Source organism: Gallus gallus, chromosome 1 (assembly GCF_016699485.2).
Source record: "Gallus gallus isolate bGalGal1 chromosome 1, bGalGal1.mat.broiler.GRCg7b, whole genome shotgun sequence".
NCBI lineage: Eukaryota > Metazoa > Chordata > Aves > Galliformes > Phasianidae > Gallus > Gallus gallus.
Window position 1 is genome coordinate 69,221,391 of NC_052532.1, and position 25,142 is coordinate 69,246,532.

The window sequence follows — 25,142 nt, forward strand, 5'->3', positions numbered from 1 at the left end:
AAGAAATAGTCTGTTCACATGAAAAATGTGTTTTACGTTCCTCCTCCAAACATAAGTTGAACTGATGTAAATTTGGGTCATTTTCATTTCCTAGAGGTTAAGCAGTTCTTACACCCAGGGCCATGTGCATGTGACCCTTGCTATGTGCCAGGTTTCAGGGAAGCAGAATGTGGAAGCACAGATTGTCAGCCCAGGTCTCAGCAGCTGTAGTGTCATAAGCTTGCTTTGCTTTTTAAGGTAGTGTAATTTAGGATGGGTTTTTTAAAAAAAACAAATTACATACAAATTTAGGAGAGAGAGGAAAGTAACTGACTGCCCTTTTTGGCATGTTAATATTAGCATGCCCCACAGAATGTAGAGGGTGGTGATTTTTCTGTTGTATTCTGAGCTGGAGAAGGTCAGCAGAAGCAGTCTTATTTTAGGAAGTTCTTATCTTTCTGTGTCTAAAAATGCTTAACACTTTGATCACTGGATATTCCCCTGCCAGCATGATGACTGGACACAGTCATTTCTTAATCAGCTGACAGGCCACTTCATGAGCAGTAATTGTTGCAGTATTTCAAGTGTACATTTCTTGTAACTAGTTTCCCATTTTATTTGGACAGAGGAGAACGAGGAACGCACTATGATTGATCCTAACTCAAAAGAAGACCCTAAGTTCAAAGAACTGATCAAGGTAGGATATTAGTTCTTTGTCTTTCTTAAAATCTTTAACTACTGAGCCAGAGTCATTTACAAGCTGGTTACCAAGCATACGATTAAGGAGGAACAATTCGTTACTGAAGTGTGTCTGTGAAAACTGAAAACGCAGACAAGGATGGTATTGGTAAGGCTAAAAGCAGCAATGAGAGAAACAAAAAAAAGGCTGAAGGTCAGAGTGCCCATGGTAGTTATGGAGAACAGCTCTACTGCCTGTTTTTATATTCTTGTGATTATTAAAGTGAGACTCGGAGCTTAACTTGGATCTACCTGCAGGTCACTGCACATAAATCTAGGTTTCTTATCTCTCTGAAAACAAGGAAAGAGCCTTGAAAAGCATTACGGAGCTTTCAGAGAAGGCAAAAGTCAGACCAAAATGAGCAAGCATGTGGCAGGGGACACTGCTGTTTTTCTTGCCCTGTATTTTGTTGTATTAAAAGAAGAAGAAGGGAAAGGATGCTCCGACATATTGTTATTTAAAGCCATTAGAATTTTTCAGCTTCCATATTGAGTTACGTGCTGGTCTCCAGGGTATGGGCAAAGACCAACAGATGAGTGTACTGATGGACAACTTAGGCTAATTACGTACACTTTCAAGCCACTGTGTAAGTGAAGAAGACATTAAGCTGAACAGTGATTTGCTTTTCCATGAGAACTTTCTAACTCACAACCTGGTAATTCAGTTGCTTACATGTTCTTAACCATCAGAGTTTGTTCTGATTATCTTTTATGTAATTCCTACTGTTTTGACTTGACATTTGTGAAAAGAGCTATCTCTCCCCTAGATCTTCAGTTTTGTGAAAGCCACTGAAAAGTGGCTTCTTGGAGTGGAGGGTTACATCCATTCTGCAGTACTGCTGCCCTGAATGTGGAAAGTGGCTTTGGTTCTTTTGTTTTGCACGGTTCTGCTGCTTATTTTTGCCTTTCCTTTGTTATCCCCATGTTTATGTTTTATGTAGCAGAAAGGTAGGAAGTAGTCACTAGTTTACCCACAGGCTAGGGCAGGGGCCACAGTGTCCTGAGTGTGCATTGTGGCTGGAGACACCTGCCCAAGATGCTAGTGATGATAATGTGTTCCCAGCTGTGCTGATGTGATGTGTGGCTTCTTCCCTCCTGGCAGTGCTTATAGTTTCTGCCAGGTATTTCATCACAAGTGCTGACAATTCTGAACAAATACGATACATTTATAAGAAGCGTTTTCGCTTATGATTCCCGCTGCAATTTCTCTTTGTTAATTTAACACCATTAAAAAATATGTATCTTTTTGTTGGAAACAACAATGCAGCTGTAGCTAGGTGGGTCTGAAAACTTTGGATAGTGTGTCCATCCTCCAGATAGAGAAGTGAGCTACAACACATTCATTTCAGGAAACCATGTTCGCTCTCTCTACAGGCAAATGCTTCACAGAATGTCTCAGCAAACTGTTCATCTGATAAATCTTTAAAACAAGTGGAATGATCTGTTATTAACATGACAAGGATGTGTTCAGGATTACAAAACTACATCAAAAGGAGTTTAGCAAGGAGTTGCCCTCAAATTTTCTTTGTTATTCTAATTTACCTGGGATGTGTTCTGCTTTTAAATTAGGTGAATTTGCATTCTTTTTTTTTGTTAATTCTTAAATCCGTTAATTCTTCCAAAAGGTGCAGTGGCCTTACACCACTCTTTCAAAATACACTGTGGTTTTGTTGCTAATAGAGCAGAAATACTGTAATGAATAATTCAGATGGACAAGAACTGTTGCACTAAAGGAACCAAATGCACTCTGTGATGCAGGAGACTTGATAGTGAAATCATCGTTGCTTTTAAATTGAAAATTTTGCTATTGAATTTAATATGAGGTGGTGAGTTTTCCCTGGATGTCATAGTCTATCAAGGTTTTTTTGAAAGGCTGAAAACCTTCTGGAGGAGTGAAAATCAGACCTAGAGCCTGAATGTTTCAAGTGCACTGCAGAATCGCACTCTGGTTCAGTACATCAGTTTGCACGTGCATGTAGTGAGGATAACTTAGAACCATTTAAACTGGAGCAGCTGAAGCAAGGAGCAGCATGTAACCTCAGGTGGTTTCCTTGGGATCATCCTCCAAGGAAGATGTGTCCTGTGGAGTGCATACTTGAAAAATGATGTGATTTAAGTAATTGATAGACATTTGCATACCTCTCAGAGTTTTTACGGAAGCTTAGCAGAGAAACTGTTCAATACAGTGTCGGTGTGAGTCTGTTTAGGCAAGGAGAGGTTTAAATTATGTTGGCAAAACCTACTTTATGCCACAGAAGAACACATACGCATACACATACGCACAAAACCCAACAAGTTATTCTTTACTTTGTGTCCCTTGGTTAAGTTTTCCAGGAGCTCCAGTGCTAGACAAGAATTAGTCTCGTTAAGTGCTACACAGCAGCAGCCAATAGAAGAGGCTTTGGGCCCCACAGAGCTTGAAATCAAAGATCTCCATGGAATAACAAGGAATCGTGGAGTTGAATGGATTGAGGTTTTTATAGTATGAAGTGGTTCTCTGCCTTTTCCCTTCTAACAGGAATGTGTCAATAGCAGAAACAGAGCCTGATGCCTTTTAAAATTTGGCAGCATGACTTAGTTTAATTGGTGCCAGCCCAGATCCCTTTCAACACCATAGTATGACATACCGATGGTTTGCCATCACTGATTTTGAGTGTTTCTGTTCCCCCATCAGTCACATGCAGTTGAGGTAGGTGGAACGTAGTGCAAAGAGGAAGCAGAGATATCTTTTGCTGACACTGCTGCGATATCTCTTTGTCTCCACAAAATATTGTTTTAATTTCTGCTAGGCCTGGTGCCAAAGGAATTAGATGCATAATGGATTGATTGATACAAGCTTTTGTGAGCATTTGGAAGTGATTTTGACAGAGCTGTTGGGAGGAAAGCTGTGTACTATTGTGGTAATGCAGAAACCAAAAGAAAAGAAAAAAAAACCCACCCAATTTCTCATTTGTACTAAAGCAGATATACAGTGAATACACTGAAGGCTGCTTAATTGGCGTTGCAAAAAATCATACTTTAAATCTTCTTGCACGTATGAAAATCATCAGTAACTGAAGTTATGCCTTAAAGTGTTGTTTGTTATCATCCTTCACTGTATTCTCATTGACAGTTTGTCAGTATGAAGTGATATGTTCTGATGTGTTCAAATAAGTTCCCTCTGTGGCCCACAGCCTTTTCTTCATCACTTCATGTGCCTTGTGTGTAAATACAGCTTGGGGCATGGCTGAACAGATCCAAAACTGAAAGTTCAGGTCAGGGAAAGAGAGGAGTTGTGTTTTTATTTATATGTATAAATAATTTATACAGAAAGTACTTTATTTGTAGTGTCTGAAATACATGAACGTCTTTTCCTCATTGTCGCGTATTTGCCAGGTGACAAATGACCAAGGTTTCAAGTATAACTAAATGAAACCTTGCATCCTAAAAAGCTCACTGGTCTGCTTTTATAAAGAAGCCTTCTCTCTCCTTTCAGGCCTGGCAGTGCTTTGTGTGTAGTCAGCAGTTTCCAAGGCCGAATATGAATTTCTGATGCTCATTTCCATTTTCAACCCTAAAGTCAGTTAAGCTCTTGTACCTTTGATCTGTGCTTCCTAATTCTCTCAGAAGTCAAGGGCGAAAAGGGTCATTAAAATCAGGATTTTCTTTTCTTGCTGTTTTGGTGAGTGGGTTTCCTGTTTTCCCATTGTGGCAGACTCATTCACGTAGTTTGCTTTGTTTTTCATGTTATTCTTTGCTGTGGAGCAGTGGCCATGGGGTCCTTATGCCCTTGAACTCTGCAGATTAACCATAGATGTGCCTCACCGCTGTGGGAGTAGCCAGCCTGCAGGACAAAAACACTTAACAAAGCTGTTGAAGTTTGATGTAAAAGCCCATCCTGCATGAATTAAAAAGCAGAGAGCCTAGCAGAAGACTCATTTTTCCTTCTAGATTTCTACCACTTTTGAATCTCAGCTGTCTCCCTCACAACAGTGTTCAGTTTTCAATCCAGTGTTTAGTAATACGCCATGGCTGATTTAATCAGACATATGCATTTGGCCAAAAAAATGATGTAATAGGTGGATGCGTCGAAGTGTCGAGCACCACTGGAAACTTTAGAACTATAAACGCACATGTCTCAGCATTTGACGCAGTTCTGAGATACTTTCCATCAGTGTGGATCTGCATGGAAATACAGGCACGGTTTTCAGGGATCTGGTGATGGCTTCACCAGCCATTACATGTAAGGAGGGGCATAGTGGTGGGGCTGACACTGGGACAGCAGGCTATGCAGTGAAGCTTATCCTCAGTTCTGCAGCGTACCCCTTTACATCTCTTGTTTAATGCAGCAAATATAGCCCTAACTTAGGCACTGGAAAAAATTCGGGCTGCTCCTTAGGTCTGCATCCCACCAAGTACTCCGTGCCTGTGTCAAGCTGTTTAGATATTTAGACATTCAGGTTATTGAAAACTTCCAACTTCTGTCTCTGCATGAGGGAGCAGCTACAAAGAACTGGAGCATAGACTTTGTGAGAAAAGAGTCAGAGGGTATTTCCCTGTGTTAGTCATTTCAATAAGCAAAACGGTGCTCTATGTCCCCGGCAAAGGCTAAAATAGAAATGAAAATACGTGCAGAAGGATTTTCCAGGCTCCTAATTAAGACATGATCGGGAAATTAAGAGGTAGGATGGTAAATTTTAGGGAGGTTGTGGGTTGTGTTTTTTTTAATTGCAACATTTGTCAGTCTTCCAGTGCTGTAAAAATACTTGGATTTTTTTTTTTTTTAATATAAATTGCAAATTCAATTTCCTACCAGAGCTGGATCTGTAGTCTGAGTTCTGAAAAAGCCAGAACATTCTCTGGGATGTTTTTCTTCCTTTCAGGTGTTACTCTATTAAAACAGGGAAATAACTATGGCTAGACCTCATACAATTTCTATCTTTGGAATGTAAATTTTTGTCAAATGTTTTTTAGTGTTAAATTTCTCAGAGACATTTAGGTAGTACATAATGTAAGCATTTCCTTTTTTTTTAATAGCCTGTACCCATATCAAAGTATTTCCACAGCTTCTTTGTAATTCTTTACCTACCGTCTTAAAAAGGGGATATTTACTCCTACATTAGAAGGCACTTTAAGACTTCTATTTTGAATTCCTTGGCATTTTCAGGATTCTGACTGCAATACTATTCAGCACAGGAACAAGCGGTCCATTAATTACAGGTTTCAGATAGTTTAGCACCCCGAGTCTTCTACCAAAATAGAAATCTGGCATCTTCATATTAGGATCTTAAAGGGATTTTGATTGTCATATGATAGTTTCAGCTGAACCTCGGGTGATATTTTGAAGGTCTGCTCTTTGAATCTCATGGATGACCCAAATCTATAAATGTGATTTCTTCAGTTGGTTTTCTATTGAGGTCTGCATGTGTAAAACTTGTATCATTTCAGAACTGGGCAATCACCTTATACTGAAAGGCTTCTGAAATCCCTCTTAAGGTGATGTCTCATTATTTAGGAGTTGCTTTTTAGTACCTTTGGTGAATGATTTTCAAGGCCTTCTTGTCTTTCAGCTGTGACTGTTTCTTTACTAACTTGCCTGTCTCTTCAGCCCATTGCCATAAATATCCTTCTGTCTCCTGAAAAAAAAGATTGAAAGAGACAAAAATAGTTAATAAGAGTTTTCTTTCCAAATGTGGTCATGGTTTCCCACCTGCAGAGCAGAGTTCTGTTGCTTTATTTGGGCTGCATCTTCTTGCAGCTGGCTTTTGCTGGCTGTAATCTCCAATGAGCTAATTGTGTTAGAGGTTTTCAAAGGAAATGCAGAGTCTGGTCGCCCTGTTCCTGATGGTAGATGACATGCCATAAAATCCTACCTTTAAATCTAGAAGAGAAGAAATGAGCAGCGAGAGTTTACCTGATTCAGAGACAGCTGAAGAGGCATCTCAAGAACTGCTAGAAGATGAAATGCGGGAAGAGTAATCATCTTGATGTTCTCCTCTCTGTCGCTATGTGATGTCTCTGTCAGGCTGAGATGTACACCATGTACACCAGAGCAAGATTAATTAAATATCCTTGTGACCTACATAGTCAAATATTCATGTCTCCATGAAAAGGCATGTGTTTTCCGGTGCAGTCCTTTATTTTATTTGCCTTTTATTTTGTAATTTCTTGAATATTAAAAAAGAAAGAAGTTCTTAGCTATTGTAACTGCCAAGAAGAGGCAGAATTATAGGATCTAATCAAAAAGTGAATTTGAAGAATCCACAATTTTACAGAGGTTGCTCTGAAAGTAATGCCCCTTATATATTTCCATGAACAGATACAAAGAGCACAGTAACACTGTTTGATAGAGCAGATTTTCATCTACAAAATGCTGTTATTCAGCATAGTCACCACCACTACCTATGCGTTTTCACCAGCGATTAACGAGAGCCTACAGGCTGCACTCATAAAAATCTGCATGTCTGTCCAGAATGTAGCTTCTTTTTCACGTTGCTGTTGCCACTGCTGATATGCAGTATGCACCACCTCACTGTGCTCACAGGCATCAGTGAATGTCAATGGGTGCAATTTTTTCTGTGTGCAAGAATTCAGTGACACAGCTTTGATTCATTTGCACTCCCATGTCAGATGCCACTTCATCAGACTGCCATGCTGCTGCCATCTGTCACACAGCAGCAAAATGTTACAGAATATTGGTGGAAGGTTCAAACTCTACAACACAACTTGATGTTTAGCAACACAACTTGACATCTCTTCCCATAGAACTGTATTATTTCACAAAAGGCTTTTAACTTTCCAAGTAATAAATTGGAGGAAAACACTACTGCCAACTTCAGTCAATGCTTTTTTTCCCATAACTGTTTGTAAGTTATTATCTTTGGCACCTTGAAAACTTAAATCAGTTTTTTTTTATGTTTGTTCTTGTTTTGCAGATAGTTATGGTTGTCAGTGTATGGGGACTGTTACTTACATATGTTGCAGAATGGTTATCAGCCCCAGATGACCAAAATTACAATTCCAGACTTCTGTGTTTTGTAATACCTTAAATTAAAATGCCTAGTGCTGTTGCTTAATGGCAACGATTTACCTAATGAGTGTGTTCAGTTCCTGTTAATGGAAGCATTCACTCTTGCCCCTCTGAAGCTTTTCTCTCTTTCCCACCACTCATGTCTACTCAAAGATGACAGTGGGAGTGGTGGGAGCCTACATGTTGAGAGGTCCTGGCAGGCCTGCTGATCACTTAAAACAGGTAAGGCATGAGGCTTGAGACATGGAGAGCAGGTTTGCTAGATATTGGCAAAGGCTGTTGCTACAGAGCTACTGGTTACTACTTGATTTAGAACTGGTGCAAGAAGAAGATAAAATAAGAAATGTAGAGCTCTAGAATTGCCATGTTGCCAGACCTGAAATAAAAGCAGCAACAGCAAAAACATTTATTTGTCTATTTGTCTCTGTAACTTAGGAATGCACAAATATAGTTATTCTTGCATTTTTTTATGTTCCTGAAATGTGCCTGTATGTGCCTGAAGGAACATACTTCGGTGGTTTTTAGACATTTGCTTCCTCTTTCTATACTCCCAGGTTCTAATTGACTGGATTAACGATGTGCTGGTGGAGGAGAGAATCATTGTTAAACAGCTTGAAGAGGACCTTTATGATGGGCAGGTGCTGCAGAAGCTACTAGGTGAGTTCACACAAGAGAAGAAGGCTCCAGAAAGTGAAAGAAGCCCCAGGTTAATCCCTTTCAAAGTTGTGGGCTGTCATGAGGCTGTGCAGTAACTCACTGTCTCACCAAGGGTACAGTTTATTTCACTGATAGCTACAGTGTCAGCATCTCATCTGTTCTTCCCAGGCACTCTGCCTTTGAAAGGGGAGGATCATTCTTAGGTAGCTGATGGGGGACTAGGAATAGTCCAGAGAGCTGAAATGTGGCAGAAAAAAAGTGAGGGGGAGGCCAAGCAGAAGCCACGCAGCCCAAACTTTTGTCTTCATAGTTGCTCCTGAAAGCTTTTTGGGCTGAGAGGTTTTTTTGAGTTCATAAAAAATTACTTCCAGGGGGAAAAAAAAGTATGCATGACAGCGGGCACATACTCACAATGAGCTCTTAAGTGCAAATGGTACATAAGGGGATACAGTTAATTAAAGAGTTGTGATTTTGCAACCCCTTTACATCTTCACAGTGTGTGCTTTTGCAAGAATCAAAACAGAGAAAAACCTCTAATGATAATGTAGTGGTTTACCAGGGTGTTTTCAGCAAGGAGACCTGAAGCTTCAGGTATCCATTGTAGATCCTCACCGTTTCTTGGAGAAAATAAGTAAGGTGAGAGCTGTCTGCCTATGATATGTTTTCAATAGTGGGTTGAGATATGGGATATAAGTGTCGGAGGGGGGCAAGAGGATTTAGTGATGCTAATTCCATTGGCGGTATCTGAAACTACTTACTGAATTTTGTGTACATATTCCTCAAATAACACGTGTGCAGTGTTTTGGTGAGCAAAAGCTTTTAAAATTGGTTAACGACAACTTGTGTGCAATATTGGTGTGAATACAAAACCATTCCAGATTTGGCATAGCATTGGTAGCTTATGTCGCTGTAAGAGGACTTTCATCTGACCACTGCTCTGGTGCTGTACTCCTAAATAAAGGCGTTCAGAAATGGGAGCTGAAGACTTTCACTGTTACTTAAATCTCTCTGTGAATTACCTTGCCAGTCTTATCACCAGGGTGTGCACCTTCTTACTGCATTTTCTCTGGAGGCTCTCTGAAATAATTGGGGTAAGCTGGCACTTCTGTGTTGGGAGAAAAATATTGGAAATGGATTTACAAATTTGTCTCATTGCTGAATGTAGCAGACAGTGTGTGACATCAGTCTGATGTCACAGGATAATAAGAGAGAAGAACGGTTCTTTGGATATATACATGCTGTTTTTCTGGCAGATGGTAGTTTATTTCATTGAGCTATTTGTCATTGGGAACTTGAAGAAATCAGTGCACTCTGTGAAGGCTGTGGTTTCTGCCCTCAGGCCTGCGTACATTTAGAAAGTGCTTTGTTGTCCGTACATGCACGACCAGTTGGACTTATACAGGAGGAGAGGTGGGCGTGTATGTCTTGCAGGCCTGAGACTTTTACTTAGACTGACTTTTCCTTATGTTCTCTGTTTGTCCTGTGACTGGAGATGAAATGCTGATTCCGTGGCCTGAAGCCTTCACAGCTCAGCCCCAGTGTGGTGTTGTCTCAACATGAATTTTTCAGTGGTATCTTAATTTATTCAGCAAGACTTATTCCTGAAACTGTTTGTGCATCTTCATGCCCTCCCAGTGATGCAAGAAGCAGCAAAGCTTGTCATGCCTGGCGGTGGTGCTCCTGATGCTTGAGGCCTTACAATTAAGTCAATCCTCATTTTACAACGAAGTCTTCCTTTCTTTTGCCTACAGGAAAGGCTACCAAAGTAGGGTTATTAGACTTTAAGTAGTAGTTACCTCTCCTTGTCTGTGAGAGGTATTTCAAGAATATCTGTCTTGATGGACAGACAGAAAGATCTGCCTTGATGGGCAGATGAAAGAGAACAGCTTGTCAGCGGGTTTACTTTGAAGGTGTTTGAAGTGAGAGATGAGTGAATGACCATCTGACCAATTTAGATAGGGCTCCTTGGTTAGTTGATTTTATCAACTAAGTGTAAGTAGTGCCAATGAGAGAGGCTGGAGTGGTGTAGTGTCAGGGTAAAGGGAAATTAGTTTCTGCTCGCTGATTGGAAGTTCACGTGGGCTGAGAATGGATTGGAGCTATAACTTGTGACAAAAAAATGAATCTTGTAGGATAGATTATTTTTTAATGAAAAATCTAAGATAATTTAAGACAGTGCTTACATGTTTTGGCAGCCAGCTTAAAAAAGGCTCAGAGACATCCTGACTAAGGAACATTTTTTCCATTAAGATTATTCAGATACTGATAACAAATTCTCAGATTGATAGAAACCGTCAAAATGTTGAAAGCGTTCATGAATTGATAACCTGCAAATCTCTTCTGTTTGGGTTATCAAAGTAAAGCTGTATTTCTGACATTTAAAAATATATATACAGCTACATAAAATGTCCAAAAGAAACATGTTCTTGAACTTGAGACCAGAAATATTTCCCTTTTTGAAAAAGTATGTTTTGACAACTTCAAAATGTTTCTCTAGCCTATCCCATGTTGTGAAAAAGGTTTTGATGAAATATGTTTTTTTGTTTTAAAGACTGGCATACATAGTTGTTATATGTTCATCTAGTCCTGACTTGCTGGTGCAGTGAGTTTGACCATTGTTTTTCTCCAGAGTGAAGAGAGAAAAGACAATCAGCAGTTTCCATTGCTGTGGTGGATGGAAAACTCTATCCCACCTTCCTCAGCTCTCTCCTTTGAGAGTAGGACGTTTGACTCCCTGCCTCTTTGGCAAAGGCCACAGTGCAGAAGAGAAAAGTGGCTTATCTATGATTTTTATGACAAATAATTTTGTTATAGAAACAAAGTTAAAATTTTAGTTATGTCACTTTAGAAAATAATGCAAAGTTAGTTCATTTCTGGAAGTAATCAACTGTGACAATATTTTGACAACACGGCAATACTGTACCAGCTTATGTATTTCTTTAAATCACTTCCTGTACGTCAGTATGAACCTATGACTCTCTTGATGGTTTGAGGAGGTGCACTTTTCTTTAGCTTAAATTCAGACCTTCAGCTAGCCCGAAATAGATTTAATTAAGCTGAAGTAAATGTCCACACAAGTATTTCCCTTCTTTGTCCTAAATTAACTGCAATTATCAGAAAAGTCCATTAAACTAATGGAAGTTCCTTGTGTAGGGAAGGCTGTGCTATGCCAAATGTTTTTCAGCCATGAAAGAAAACAGGAGGCACAGTAACCATTACTGCTAACTTGTTGCCTGATTGGTGAGCATGTTCTGCTAGACCTTACCTGTTTTCTGTCGCAGGATCTATTGGAACTGACACACTTTGATAAAGGTTTGCTTTCGGTTATTTTGCTTTCTGAGGAAAATCATTCTGTTGGGAAATTTCTAGCAGAGCCCAGCTCTGATCTCCAGTACTCTGCACTTGTTATTCCCACCCAGCTCCTTTATCAATCTGGTATTGCTTGTTTCATTTTGTTGTTGCTTTCTTCAAATACAGAAAAATTGGCTGACCGTAAACTGAATGTGGCAGAAGTGACTCAGTCTGAGATTGGTCAAAAACAAAAGTTGCAGACGGTCCTGGAAGCTGTCCATGATTTACTTCGACCCCATGGCTGGACAATCAAGTGGAACGTTGACTGTAAGGACATTTCTTTGGTTTTGTCTCAGCTTCACAGATAAGGAGTGTGTGATAATCAGTTATTTATTTGCATAGAAGATATTACCAAATCCATGCGTGGATTCTAACTGGTACTTTCTTTGTAGCCTTTAAAGACAGGCATACATGGCTATGGAATAATTGAAATGCTATTCCTTTAAGCCTATGCTTTTATTAGAAAGTTATTTGTTTGCTTCCTCAATTTGAGTTCTACAAATATAAGAAATTCAGCAGTCATTCAATTACTAGAGGATGATCTAAGCCTTCTGGCCACTACACCGTCCTGTTTAAAGGTGTAGTTTCTAAGAGGCTAAGCAGAAAGTGCCCCATGTTCCAGCTTGGCCAGTAATGATCCAAAAGTGAGAATGGAGTTTGAAAAGATGCTTCACTGAGGTAGTGGATGTTGTTTGTCTTTTACATCCTGGAAAGCTTGTGTTAACACTCTGAACATCTTCTAAAAGCAGAATTCTCCAGTGCAGTGGAATAAAAGTGATTGATTCTGACTGTTTTTACTTCATTGACTAGAGAGGGAGTTGAAATGATTGGACTCCTAAATTAGTTATGTAACCTGAAGGGAATTGAATCTAGGCTCTGCCGCCTTTGGTAATTTAAGAAAAAGAAGGGAGAAGGGAATAAATCAGAAGATAGTCTTCACTGTAGACATTTTTCAGTTCTTCCACCTTTTTCCCAGAGATGTTTGTTTAAAATAAGATGCCAGTATTCTTTTGTTTGCTTGCTTTTCCCTGCAGCAATCCACGGCAAGAACTTGATTTCCATTCTTCACCTTCTGGTAGCTTTGGCAATGCATTTCCGGGCTCCAATTCGACTGCCTGAACATGTGTCTGTACAAGTGGTGGTTGTACGGGTGAGTATGAACTCTTACAAAAATTTTATCAGAATAATAATTCTCTGTTATTCTGATTTCATGCTCCTGGGCTGCTCCTGCCTGTTGCCCTCCTGTCTCATTTAGAAAATTCTTGTCCTAGTTTTTTAGTGAGTCATAGTCCTGGTGATGCATTTTGCGTGATTAAATATCATTCTAAGAACATCCTCTCTCTAATATGCTTAGGACCACTACGTGAGGAAATGGCCTGAGTTGCATGAGAGGAGGTTTAGATTGGGTGTCAGAAATAATTTCTTCATGAAAAGGACAGCTGGTCATTGGAACAGGCTGCATGAGAAGGTGGTGGATTCTCCATCCCTAGAAGTATTTAAAAGATGCGTGGATGTGGCACCTAGGGATGTGGTTTAGTGGTGGACAGGTCAGTGTTAGGTGGTGTTTGAACTTGATCATGTTGAAAAACTTTTCAAACCTATATGATTACATGATTTTCTATTGCAATATGAAGTTAAAAGTGTGATGTGATTTTGTAAAAGAGAGTTGCATCTGTAACTTTTGGCACTTCAGAAAACATTTTTTGCCATGCATTTTTATAGAGAAGTCACTGAAACACAAATAGCACAGAAGAGTTTCAACATTTGGAATCTCCTTATTCTGTGAAGCCTGTTACTGATGTTGTTTTTCCCCAATGACTTATTATTCAGGCTTAGATGTGTTGTTTTCCTTGGCACGCTAGTGGAGTTTCCATCATTTCTTGCACAGCCTTGTGTTTTTGTTAGCTTTCCTTAGATGTGGAGAATAGATTTCATCCGAGGAACCTTGACTTCTTCCCTCCTGCCCTAGATACTGCTATAGTTACTCCTTTCTCTGCTTGACATCAGCAGTTTCAGTCTACAATGGCTCTACTTTCAGAGCATTTCTACTCTTGCTTTTTATCTTCCCTTCTATTCCAACTGAAGCTCTCATGGCAGTGCAGTTTGCATTGTGTAAACCCAGCTTTCCTGAACAGCGGTTGCAGAACCAGGCAGATCTGTTGCCTCTGGCCATCCTCTGATCATGCTATGACTGTTTGCTGTGGTAGTCAGCACTGTTGCAAGGCAGGTTCAGCTGCTGGTAACAGGCTGTGGAAGTGCCTTCTGTACATGCCACTTCAAGAAGATAAAGTGATCTTGTACTTTGCTTTACAAATGTTGATACCACTACAAGTTGCAGTTGCATCATGGTTGATTAGGCAAGCCTCATTTTGCTTTATGTTTAAATAATAGCATTTTCCCAGGCTCCATACCTGAATGCTCTAGAGGTACAGGGTAAGATGGAAGTGGGTAATTGACAGATAGTCCCTACCTCACAATAAATGTATACATTCTTTTCAAGATGGTTTTGAACTGCTTTCAGACTGCTGTAGTTATTTCATTTTAGGAACAGAGTATTAGGTATGAAGTAATGTGAATGTAAATAGAAGACCAATTTACATTTTAGTTTCTCTTGATTACTTCAGAAAGGAAAGGGAAAAAAAACGTATGGTGGTCAACAGTGCTCTGTCACCCTCATGTTAGAAATCTCCTTCTGCCCAGGACAGTGAAGTGTCTTCTGTAACTGCGATGTGTCAAGACAAAATCCTGGGGTAATGAGAGAAATCTTGCCTTTCCTTGTCCTTTCACAGCTTATTTCACATCCTGTAGTGGATGGAAGTCTTTGGAGAAATTGTTTGCACGTCCTTTTCTGCTGGAGAGTTATAGAGAGGGCACGTACAGAGAGGATCTGATTCACCAGAGTACCTGAATCTGGAGATTAGACAGGGCTGAGATGAAGGCTGACCAGAAGCAGGAAAAGAAAGGAAGGAAGGAAGGAAGAGGAAGGAAAGAGGAAAGCAAACAAGGAACTCCCATGCCATGTACGAGGAGGGTTAATTTAAGCTTGAGAAGTTGTAAACTCCTGCTCTTGGACCTAGAGTCTGGGGTCCTGGAAATGGTTATGGCAACTGCTGGCTGTGAGCCTACCTTAGCTGGGCCTGTGCAAGAGGAGGCTTGTTTCTTTCCTGGTCTCATTCAGCTTTGTTTATTTGAGTGGAATGCAAGACAAGGTATGAACTGAAGTAAGTTTCTTTTGCAGTGTTCCTGCAGAAGGAATAACTTCTGCCTTATAGTTTGGAAAAAAGAATTTTTGTAGTTCAACATCTGTAATCTGGTCTAAAAATACATGCTGTTTCAGTAACACAAATCTCTTTAGATGGATTGTACCTTCCTCAGTTGCTGTTCTGAGAAGAATCTGTAATTGGATCAGTATCTGTCAGACAGCACACTGAGCTCTTTTGGTCCTTCAGTGTGTATTTTGCTCAGAAAATCCACGATTGCTTTGGAGAGAGCTTTCTGCTTGAATTTCCCTGTCTGGAAGAATCTGTATCTATATTCCTGCCTGTCTGTGATACTGCCCAGAACAGCAACGAGATTAACCTAGCAGAAAAACACTTTTGCTTATGCTGTTTTATAATGGCTACCGTGGGGGGTCTCTCAAGAGTGGAACTCCTGAAACATAGTTAATTTCAAACCTGTTTTGAAATCAACCCCCCAGAACTGATTTTTTTAGGTCTTCCTTTCTTTTGAATAAAAGAGAAAATGTGAGCATGGCAACATAAATCCAAATTATATATGAAGTGTCCTAGCAGAGCAAGGGTTTTGGTGAGTCTTTTAGTTAAGATCCTGTTGACAGCTCCTTGAAGTGCTGAGTTAAAAGTCTAAGATTGCACTTGTTTTAATAATGGTGTCATTCAGTGTTTCCCTTTTGTTCCAGCCCTTCTTAATGAGGGCAGGGAGGGTTGAAGCTTCGTGGTTTCATTGTGAAGCTCCAGTGAGAATTGGAAAGCCTGAGATTTTTCTTGCATCTGACTGTCTCCTGATATTTGAAACGTGAGCTTGCATGATGAAGAAATACTGTAATTCAGGAAAACAAAAATGTGCTCAGAAGTGAGTGTAAAAATTGTTCGTAAGGCTCCCTGCCCGTTGGTTATTTTTACAAGGCTCAGTAATTGCTGTTTTTTGCACTCAGCTTTCCTATTCCTCATTTCTAAAATTGCTGCATGTCCACCTTGGTGCTGGTGGGAGATCTGAGGCGTTCGCACAGTAATTCCTCTGTGGGCTGAGTTGCAGAAAGGCAAGGCAGCATGAAGAAGACACGTCTGGTGGCAATTGTGCAAGCAATCCTAGTTTTATTGATGGATGACATTTGTTTTGGAATGCAAGGCCACGGGACCTTGCCTTGTGTGTGTGCTCAGCTGCCTCTGAGAGGGCTGCATAGAAGTGCTGCCATTTCCACCCACTGGAGAATCGGTGTGGGTATCCAGCCCTCTGTCTCATCAGCAGTTTCACTAGTCACCTCTTATTGAGGCTTTGTTCACAGGGCACACAGTGACCAAAAGATCCAGAAACTGATGTGAATAAAGCAGAGTCTCGGTGGGATGGAATAAAGATAACGTTGTTTCATACACATGAAAGCACTGCTGTGTCAGTTGCTTCCTTATTTTTCCACGCATGCTGTCATCCTGGCTTTCTTTCCCAAACCTTTGGCACAATTCCTGTGGCTCCCTCAGGGGAGCAGGGTTAGATGTATTCGTGATATAGAGGTAAGGTGTTGGGAAGACATGGCCAGAGGGCTGGATCCAGCTCTGGGCCAGGCTCAGGAGGGAGCTGCTGCAGCACAAGGGTGGGAGACAGCGGCTCCCACTGTGCTCTCAGCCAGGCTCCCTGGGTGGCTTGGGAAAGCAGCACTGCCCTCATTTATTGAATAGGGGGTAGAAAGGAACGAATTCTTGTTACTGATTTTTTTTTTATTGCAATTCTTATTTTAGATTGCTTCTGGGGAAGGATGTGCTTCGCTTCAAAGCTATTCTGCCTAATAAGTTCTTGTTTGGGGTTCAGCTGGTGAAAATGATTGAGACTGTGTATGTGCAAAGAGCTTGTGCCTGAGGGTGGTGGTTTGCCTGCTTACCAGAGCTAGCAGCTTTCATTATTAACTGTGTCGTCAGTCATTCTGACAGGACCTGGTTCCTAGATGACTGCTGATATTTGAGCTCCTGATGTCAGCTTTTTTAATGCAGAGGAGGGAGAGAAGAACGTAAGGCTGTGTGCTGTAATGTTGTAAGGGACCCCTAGACTCAGTGAAAAGAGATGCTGAGAAGTTTTTCTGAATCAGATAAAAACACTTCCAGCCTCAGTGAGGCATCTGCCACATGCCAAAACTCTGGAGTGTTGGTACCTTTGTATTGAAGTGCTGTGTCTTAACAGAGCTGAAGAAGCTGGATTGAAGTGATCTTAGCAAATAGTAACTCTCTGTTGGATTAAAGAGTTCTTGCTCATACAGAAAAAATATTGCAAGGAAACAAAATCCAGTAACAGGGAGGTGCTGCCTGTTGTGAAATCACTGCTAAGGTCTTTTATGCTCTCTACATTTCTGTGGTGACTGCTGGCAGGAGTGTGACTGGTGGCTTCAGTAATGTGTCTGCTCTTGGAGAGCCTCCCTTGTGCGCTGAGGGCTTTGCCAGCACAGCAGAGCCCTGGCCAGGGGATGGCAGTCTGTTCTTTAGCACTAGACCTCTCCTGAGAGCCAGGCTGCCAGGAGTGTCAAAGTGTTGGTTGACACTGACCAAAATAAGTAACCCTGGGGTGTATAAGATGAGGCTGACAAACTCTCTAATGTGTGTTGCAGGCACAATGTTGACTCTGGTCTCAGGCAGAGAGTTGTTAGTGAGTTTATTGACTGCAAATATATACACATTTCCCAAATACTCATTTCACTGTCAGCTTGATAAATGCTACTGTTGTAGGAGCGAGCCCTTCTGTGTCAGCTGTTTCACCTCTGCCCCTGCAAAACTTTGCCTTAGCAAACATAGTTTACACAGTTTTCTCCTCTGGGATTCTGAAAGATGATGAATGTTGCTGAGCCTCTAATGAGCTTCTCCTGTATTAATGCTGTCTCCGTTTCTAACTCCCCCTTCACTTCCAGAAACGCGAAGGCCTTCTGCAGACGACTCACGTTACAGAGGAGCTGACGACTACGACAGAGTAAGCACAGAATGCTTTAGTTTGAGTCTGTGTCTGTGAAATTTTTCACAGGGACAAAACAAAAATAATCTTGTCCTCACCTCCGCTAAAGTATGAAAATCCTTAATGCATTGCTTTTAAAATATATAAAAACAACTTTGTTTCTGGAAATAGGTTACAAAGGAGAACAGCATCTTCTTGACATTCTTGTATCAAAAAGGCTTTTATCTGGGTACCTCGTTGGAAGTGACACTTGGAGGCCTTTCTTCCTCCTTCTTCAGGTCACTGTACATAACTCATTTCTGTCTGGCGATGTTCTCTCTCTTAAGTAAAGGACCAGTGCAGATATTCTGGGGGTAGATTAGTTTGATGAAAGGCAATGACTCAAATCTGAAGTTATACTGTGGTAAAGTTGTAAGAAGAGATGAGATCTCTTATTTTCGTAGAGTACCTGAGGGCTAGAGCTCAATAAAAATAAATAAATAAGCATCTTTACTCTCCAGTTTTTGCAGTGGATTTGCTCTGCTTTATGCTTTTACATTTCTTTTTGTAAGGAAAAGGCAAGACATGCATTTTGGCTGCAAATAAAAGCTGAGGTTCTCCTTCATGTGGCCTGAAGTCAACTTTTCTAAAAGGGGTTACACGAGCCCTCCCTCAGTCTTTCTGCATATTGGCTCCCTGTGGAGTTGGCTCAGCTTTCCACCACTTTGAAGATAAATGAAGTACCATGTGGCTTGCTCAGTGGGGAAGATATTTCAGATGGAAACATTCAAAAATGAGATCATAACATCTCTGCGTGGATGTTAAAGATCCATAGTGTTCTTTGTAGGATCTGAGCTCTACTTCTGTGTTGTGGACCAGAATTCCTCCTATACTCTCGAACAGTGTAGTTAGCTTGTCCTCTCCTTCTGATGTGGTTTGTAAGATGGAATCTGTGTGGTAGGGTTGGGACATCTTTTAGCAAGAGAGATGTTTACAGTTACTTCTGTGTGTTTATGCGTGCATTTTGCTGAGCTACTTAATGATATATAAAAAGAGGTTACTGTTTAATGTGTTGCATACCTGGACAGGTACAGAAGATGCAATAATCAGCAGACTCTAGCATTAATTGAATACTTTCAAATTCCTCTGTGCTAATCAGGGCCTGACGCTCAGTTGATAAACATCTGCGTGGTGATGTCACTGGGCTCTGTATATAACTCACATCTGGCAGTATTATTTACTTTACAGTCGAATATGATGTATGTTTTCTTTCTTCAGATAAAATAGATTAAAGTGAGATAGATAGCCTTACTCTTTCTGAGCTATGCATTATAGTCTCTGCTGACTATATATGTGAAAACTGTCCACAGAAACATGTGTTCCTTCACTCTTCATCATAAAAACAGTGATGCATAAAAAAAAAACCCCACAATTCTGTGTAAGACATAATTTCCATAATTTCCATTCATTTCAAATGTATCTCCCTGAAACCACTGATCTGCTGCGGACACTGCAGCACGTTGCATCAGGTCTGCAACATGCCCAGCCTCTTGACATGGTAGGAGTGGTTGGCCCTCGGCATCTTGCAGGAAAAGACCTGTTATGCCCATGGTCTTGTCTTTTCAAAGTGATTATTCATGAACTAACGCAGTGTTTTTAAATTCTCTGACTTGCAGGATGATGATGGGAAGATTTGGTAAGTAACAAAGTTGACCTTGAATTTTTTTGTTGTTGTTGTTTGTTTATATCCAGCACAGAAATCTTGTCTGCTTTTCCTCATGAGATCGAGACACTGGATTGAGCAGTGCCACAGGGCTGGAATGTGTTGTGGGGTCAGATTTTCTTAGTCTGCACGCAATGAGAATGAGATCATCTAGTTCACTGCCTTTGTTTTTTAGACTAATCCTTGTTGGTCTGTTTTCACTCTTATATAATAAATAGTAAAAATGCTACGCAGGGCAGTATTTCCTACCACCATTATTAGTGGCCTGCAAACAAAAATCTTTGCAGCCCCACCAGTAAGTTACATCTTCTTCAGAGTGTGACTGCTTAATTTAAATATAAACGGACACGTGGAAATTAATGAAGCAAAGGTACATGGTAAAGGTGCAAAGAAAGCTCTGTTTATCTGTCCACTTGCAGGCACTAGTCTTAATCCTTTTACATACAGTACTTTCTCTCCTCCATGTTCATCAGATATGTCAGATTTTACCAACCACAAATCGGGTCTTCTAAACAAAAATTAAGTGTTCTAGTGATGCTTCCCAGAGGCTTCTCTTTCTTTTTACACCTAGTTTAGTTGGTAGTATTACATTGCTTACCATTCACTGGAGAGGTGTGAGTTTTTTCTGAGGAACTGTGTGGTAATGGACAAGTCATTTAGTTTCTCAGTTTCCTAGTCATAATATATGAACACCACCCTTTTCCTCCATTGTAGCATATCTACATTAGTAAGGAATTAAGAACTCAGAAAATAAGTAATGGGAGGGAACTAAATAACGTCTTTATATACCAAAGCATCTTGGAAAATAAGTATGTTTATTTAACAGCATAAGTCTCTTAAGATGTGTTTTGTAAATAAAAGTAATTTGAACACAGGAAACCGCTGAAACGACGTTGAAAAATTAAACAGCTTAAAACCAGCACAGTTATCCAACTGTTTCTGATTTATTTGTAAACACAAATGGAATTGTTTAGACTTTTAGTTTTTCTTTCACTTGTTTCACCTGATGATGACAATTCCATTTAAAATGTCATCCAAACAGCTCAATGCTTGGAAAATTTGTCAGCCCTGAATTGCCTGTGTGGAGTATTGCACAAATCTTTTCATGTTAGTAGATTTTAGATTGGATCCAATGCCTCTGTACAATGGTAAGGTCTAATTGCTCTACAGTGATTTAAATATTTATACTGCTTGTGAGCTTTGCTCTTTGTTGAGTGATGAATCACGTTCTACTTATGTGTTCAGTTTAAGCTTCACTGAAGTCAGTTTAAGCTTTACTGAAGTCAGTTGTACGATCAGTAGGAATAAAATTAACTATATGAGCATCTGATTTTGAGGCTGACCTTTGGGCACGAATGTAGCTATGATTATGGCTGTAGCGTACCATCAGGTGATGTTTCAGTGTCTCGTTGATTTAAGATATGATCGGGGAATGGTCGAAATTTGTTTTACTTTATTTTTCCTTCCAATTATATATCTTGTCCGCCAATTATGAAGGGCAAGAATGGGCAGTCAGTGAATGATGCATTTATTTGCAGTTACTCCTGAAATTTCCAGTGCGGTTTGCTCTGGTGTTTAGGTAGACGCTAAAACAAGCTGATGACTTTTAGCTTAGGTCTCTGTTACGCATCTTCCTCAGACAAGCCCTTAAGCTTATGAAGCATAACATACTTCCTGTACTTGGCTATTAGAGATGTATTCATTTTAATATTTCTTTTTCCTGTAAAACCAGAGCGCGATGCCTTTGACACGCTCTTTGATCACGCGCCGGACAAACTCAGCGTCGTCAAAAAGGTAAAAAAAAGAAATTAAAATTCAGATTTTATTTTTTACATTGGCTGCTTCTTACATTTCTGGGGAGGTACCCAGAGAAATCTGAAAGTGGAAGAAAAAGATTTTAAAGTAATAAAAAGGCTGCTTATTCCCAAAAGATCTCTGCTTCAGAGACAGGTGGTACCTTGATTGATCAGCTTCAGTAAGGCTCCTGTCTATTACTGTTGTTCATTGTCCCAAGCTTTTCTGTGTAGTGCTGATAGAGGCATTGACACTTAATTTGCAGCCATACATGTTGTTTTCGGCTGCCCATAAGCAGCCAAAGATCAGTGCTTCAAGTAGTTGTCTCACTGCATCAGCAGCTACTTCTTTATCTGATTCAAAGTGGTGCAGGCTAGAAAAAGCCACTCTGCAAAGTATTTGCAGTGATCCACATCATTCTGTCTGGACAGTTGTACATGCTTTTATACCCCAAGTGCTGTCCTCCAGCAAGGAGGGGCTGAGCTGAAGGGTAACGGGCATCAAGTGGTGGCAAGTCTCCTGGAAGTGTCTTGTTCAAACAAGTTAAGTTAGCTCTACCTGTGCTACAGAAGTGTTGACTTCCAACTGTGTGTCTGTCCCTTTTGAAAGCGTTCTAAGCAGGCTACTGGATTTCTGCTTTGATATTTTAACACCTGTCTGACTAAGTAGGATTTTGCATGTGTGAATAAAAATGCACAGTACAGATTTGGGTTAAATCGTGACTGCTGTTTTAAGCGCCTATCGCTCCAGAAACAGAGGTGGGCACAGAGCCGTGTGCTGTTGGTACCATCTGTTAGGAGTCTTAACTGAGTGTTGCTGATGCCTTGCACTCAATGGATATCCTCTAACAAACTGGAAAGATTGGTGGGCAGAAAGTGCACCTACTGCTGACCTCATCTTCACAAAGAAACTGCAAAGAACCAATGCCATCACAGCTTTTTCCCACTACACTGAATTATGCTTTGTGTAGTGGGAAAGATAACACGTGTGTTATAGCACCACCTCGTGACTCCTGGCTTACGTTGCAACAAAAGTGATTACACTACTCAGTTGTTTTCATTTTTATGTACTTACGTATTTAAACACAAATAGCACAAAGTTGTGTTTATTAAGCTTAAAAATACTTAGAAGAGTATATTAACCCTTTCACATAGGCATCACCTATAGTTCTAACGTCACTGGTTCTGGTGTTTTATAGTCTCTGATCACCTTTGTGAACAAACACTTGAATAAGCTGAATTTGGAAGTAACGGAGTTAGAAACTCAGGTAAGATTTTATTTTATTTTTTCATGTAGTCTAACTTTGTAAATGACAACTGTAGGCTCTTACCCTGTAAAACCGTGTTATGGAACTGCCTCTCTTTGGGCACATGAATTTATAGGATCTTTTAAATAGCAGTGGCATTCACTGATGTCAGTTTCCTTTAGTCATGTTTACATATGCTTCGTATTGGTGTTGATTTGCATTTTAAGGTGAAATTCTTGGATATTGACTATGTCCATTTTCATGACTGTAGAATACCCTGCACTTCAGGGCAGCTTGTCTCCTGGATCAAAGTGGTATGCTGCAAAGCTGTTGCTATAGTTATGGATGGATGGTGGATTGTGTCTTACTAGCAGTGAGGGTTCCTAATGAGCTGGTGGGAGCTCTTAATAGCTGGCTGCCTGGGGCTCTCAGGAGGAGTCTGGCCTGCAGCATGCAGTTCATCTCAGCGACATCAGTGCTGGCTTTGATCACATCAAAGAGGGACTGGAAACAATTTTGCTATTGCCACAAAGGCCTCTGTGTCCTCTTTATCCTGTGAGCACTTCCCAGCAGTGTGGATTAGCAGCTCTGAGCTCATGTACTGCAGTGGCTTGACTGCTGTTGGTATCCAGGTTAGTTTGTTTAAAGCTCACTGAGGCAACTGTCTACCACCACAGTCAGCTCTGCAGGTGCCCCCCCCACCTCTAGCACTAAACTGGGCGCAGAATATGCTTGGAAACATTAAGTAAGCGTGAATTTCAGTGTCAGTGGGGTAGTTCTAACTCTGGAGGTCAAATTAAGCTATTTTCAGGTTGGCTTTTTGGCTGAGTTTTAAAAACAGGAACAGGAATTCTTTCTAGAGTTCATCGAGCTGTGGAGGGAAGGTTAACTTATTGTCCTGGCAAAAAAATAAAATAAGAAATCATGACATCTTCATGACATCTGGAGAATTATTCCTAGAGTACTGGTAGCTGATTTGAGTGACTTGGTTTAGTACCAGTCATTTGCTGGTATTTTGTCTTTTTGATGAAACAAATGGGTGACTTGATCTGATCTGTCACTAGAAGTTGTTTCTAAATGCCTCGGAGGTATCCAGCAATTTACTTTTGAAAAGGTTAGAGGATGTCATATATGCCCTATCAGGATCACAAGTGAGAGTTCCGTTTCAAACATATAGCATCTGCCCCCCTCCACCAGCCAGTAAATAGTCTTCCTGTCTGGTAGGAATACTGAGCAGTACTGCTGAGAGTATTTATTATAATAGTTAGTATTTATGGAAACTGTGAAGAGTCTATTTTGAGTTGGAACAAATTCTTTATGGAGTTAAGGTTCCCACCTGTGACAGTTTTTTTTTATTTAAAGTTCTGATTAGAGGCGGGGCATTGAATATTGAATATACATGACTTGAGAGGAGGGGCTGCAGTTGAAATTATTATGTACTGTAGAAATAGGACTGTGGGTGTATGCAGTGAGAAATCATGTTTTCCGGGAAGTCTGGTTGTTTTTTGTTCTTTGTTTTTAAATCAAGAAAGCTCTGTTAAATACAGTAGTGAAGTTGGCAAGGTTCTTCAAGAAAATCAAGGGAGCAAAAGCTCATTTTTAAAATGAGCTTTTAAATAAAGTAATCACAACCAAGAACAAGCCTACATACTTTTACCTCATCCTGAAGTGTTCAGTAGCCTAACAAATGAGGATGTTGGGTTTGGCCCCTGCCTAATCAGACTCAATACTCAGCACCCTTAAGGAGTGCCAATTGTATGTAACTCCCAGCTAAATTGTTTCTAATTTCTAAAGCCTGGAACTATTTACAGTATGTAAGTGATTTAAATATTACTTGACGGATGCTCTTGAATGGGTTAGTGTTACAGCTGATAGGCTTGTTTTATTCAGGAAATGAAAGTAGAGGGAATAATGCTACCATATGTAGGGATAAAGTCCAGTATCATATATGCATATAGCAACACGCTTCTAAGGAGAGAGTGATTAATTTTGCTCAGCGGTGCTGTTGATTCCAGTGGTATAGGTGAATCCAGGGAGCAGATGAAACAAAGCCCTAAGTGCTTATTGCACTTGCCATCAACTCCTTGCTGTGTATGAAAGGAAAAGTCAATGGCTCCCGAACTATCTTAAGCCTCTGTGCTAGAAAACAACAGTGGTAGAAATTAATGTACATCATTTGGACCAAGCATTAATTGTTCCGCTTGTTTGTGGGTGCTTATTTGAAAACAGATGCTTCCACGTAGAAATGCTACCAATATTTCTATTTAGTTTGCAGATGGTGTTTATTTGGTTTTGCTCATGGGTCTCCTTGAGGACTATTTTGTTCCACTTCACAACTTCTACTTAACGCCTGAAAGTTTTGATCAAAAGGTGGGTAGAAATTCCAGATTGTGTTTTGTTTGCTTTGTTACCACATGGTATTTTCCAGTCATTGTGTCCTTTCTCTTTATGCCCAGTAAATACATTCTTATCTTCAGGAGCTGTGGCAAAGGTATAGTGGC

At 40.3% G+C, this 25,142-nt stretch overlaps 1 protein-coding gene across 4 annotated transcripts in view; it reads left to right on the plus strand.

Annotated features, from left to right (window-relative positions):
* The window catches only part of PARVB (parvin beta), a 58,801-nt gene that overhangs the window by 22,821 nt on the left and 10,838 nt on the right, over positions 1–25,142 (plus strand). For all 4 annotated transcript variants that reach the window (XM_416459.6, XM_040703151.2, XM_040703154.2 and 1 more), the window contains exons 3-11: positions 606–676; positions 8,281–8,383; positions 11,861–12,001; positions 12,769–12,884; positions 17,859–17,917; positions 19,555–19,574; positions 21,334–21,395; positions 22,594–22,662; positions 24,910–25,011. In XM_416459.6, coding sequence (XP_416459.2) covers positions 606–676; positions 8,281–8,383; positions 11,861–12,001; positions 12,769–12,884; positions 17,859–17,917; positions 19,555–19,574; positions 21,334–21,395; positions 22,594–22,662; positions 24,910–25,011 — 743 coding nt within the window. The remainder of the gene's footprint in view (positions 1–605; positions 677–8,280; positions 8,384–11,860; positions 12,002–12,768; positions 12,885–17,858; positions 17,918–19,554; positions 19,575–21,333; positions 21,396–22,593; positions 22,663–24,909; positions 25,012–25,142) is intronic.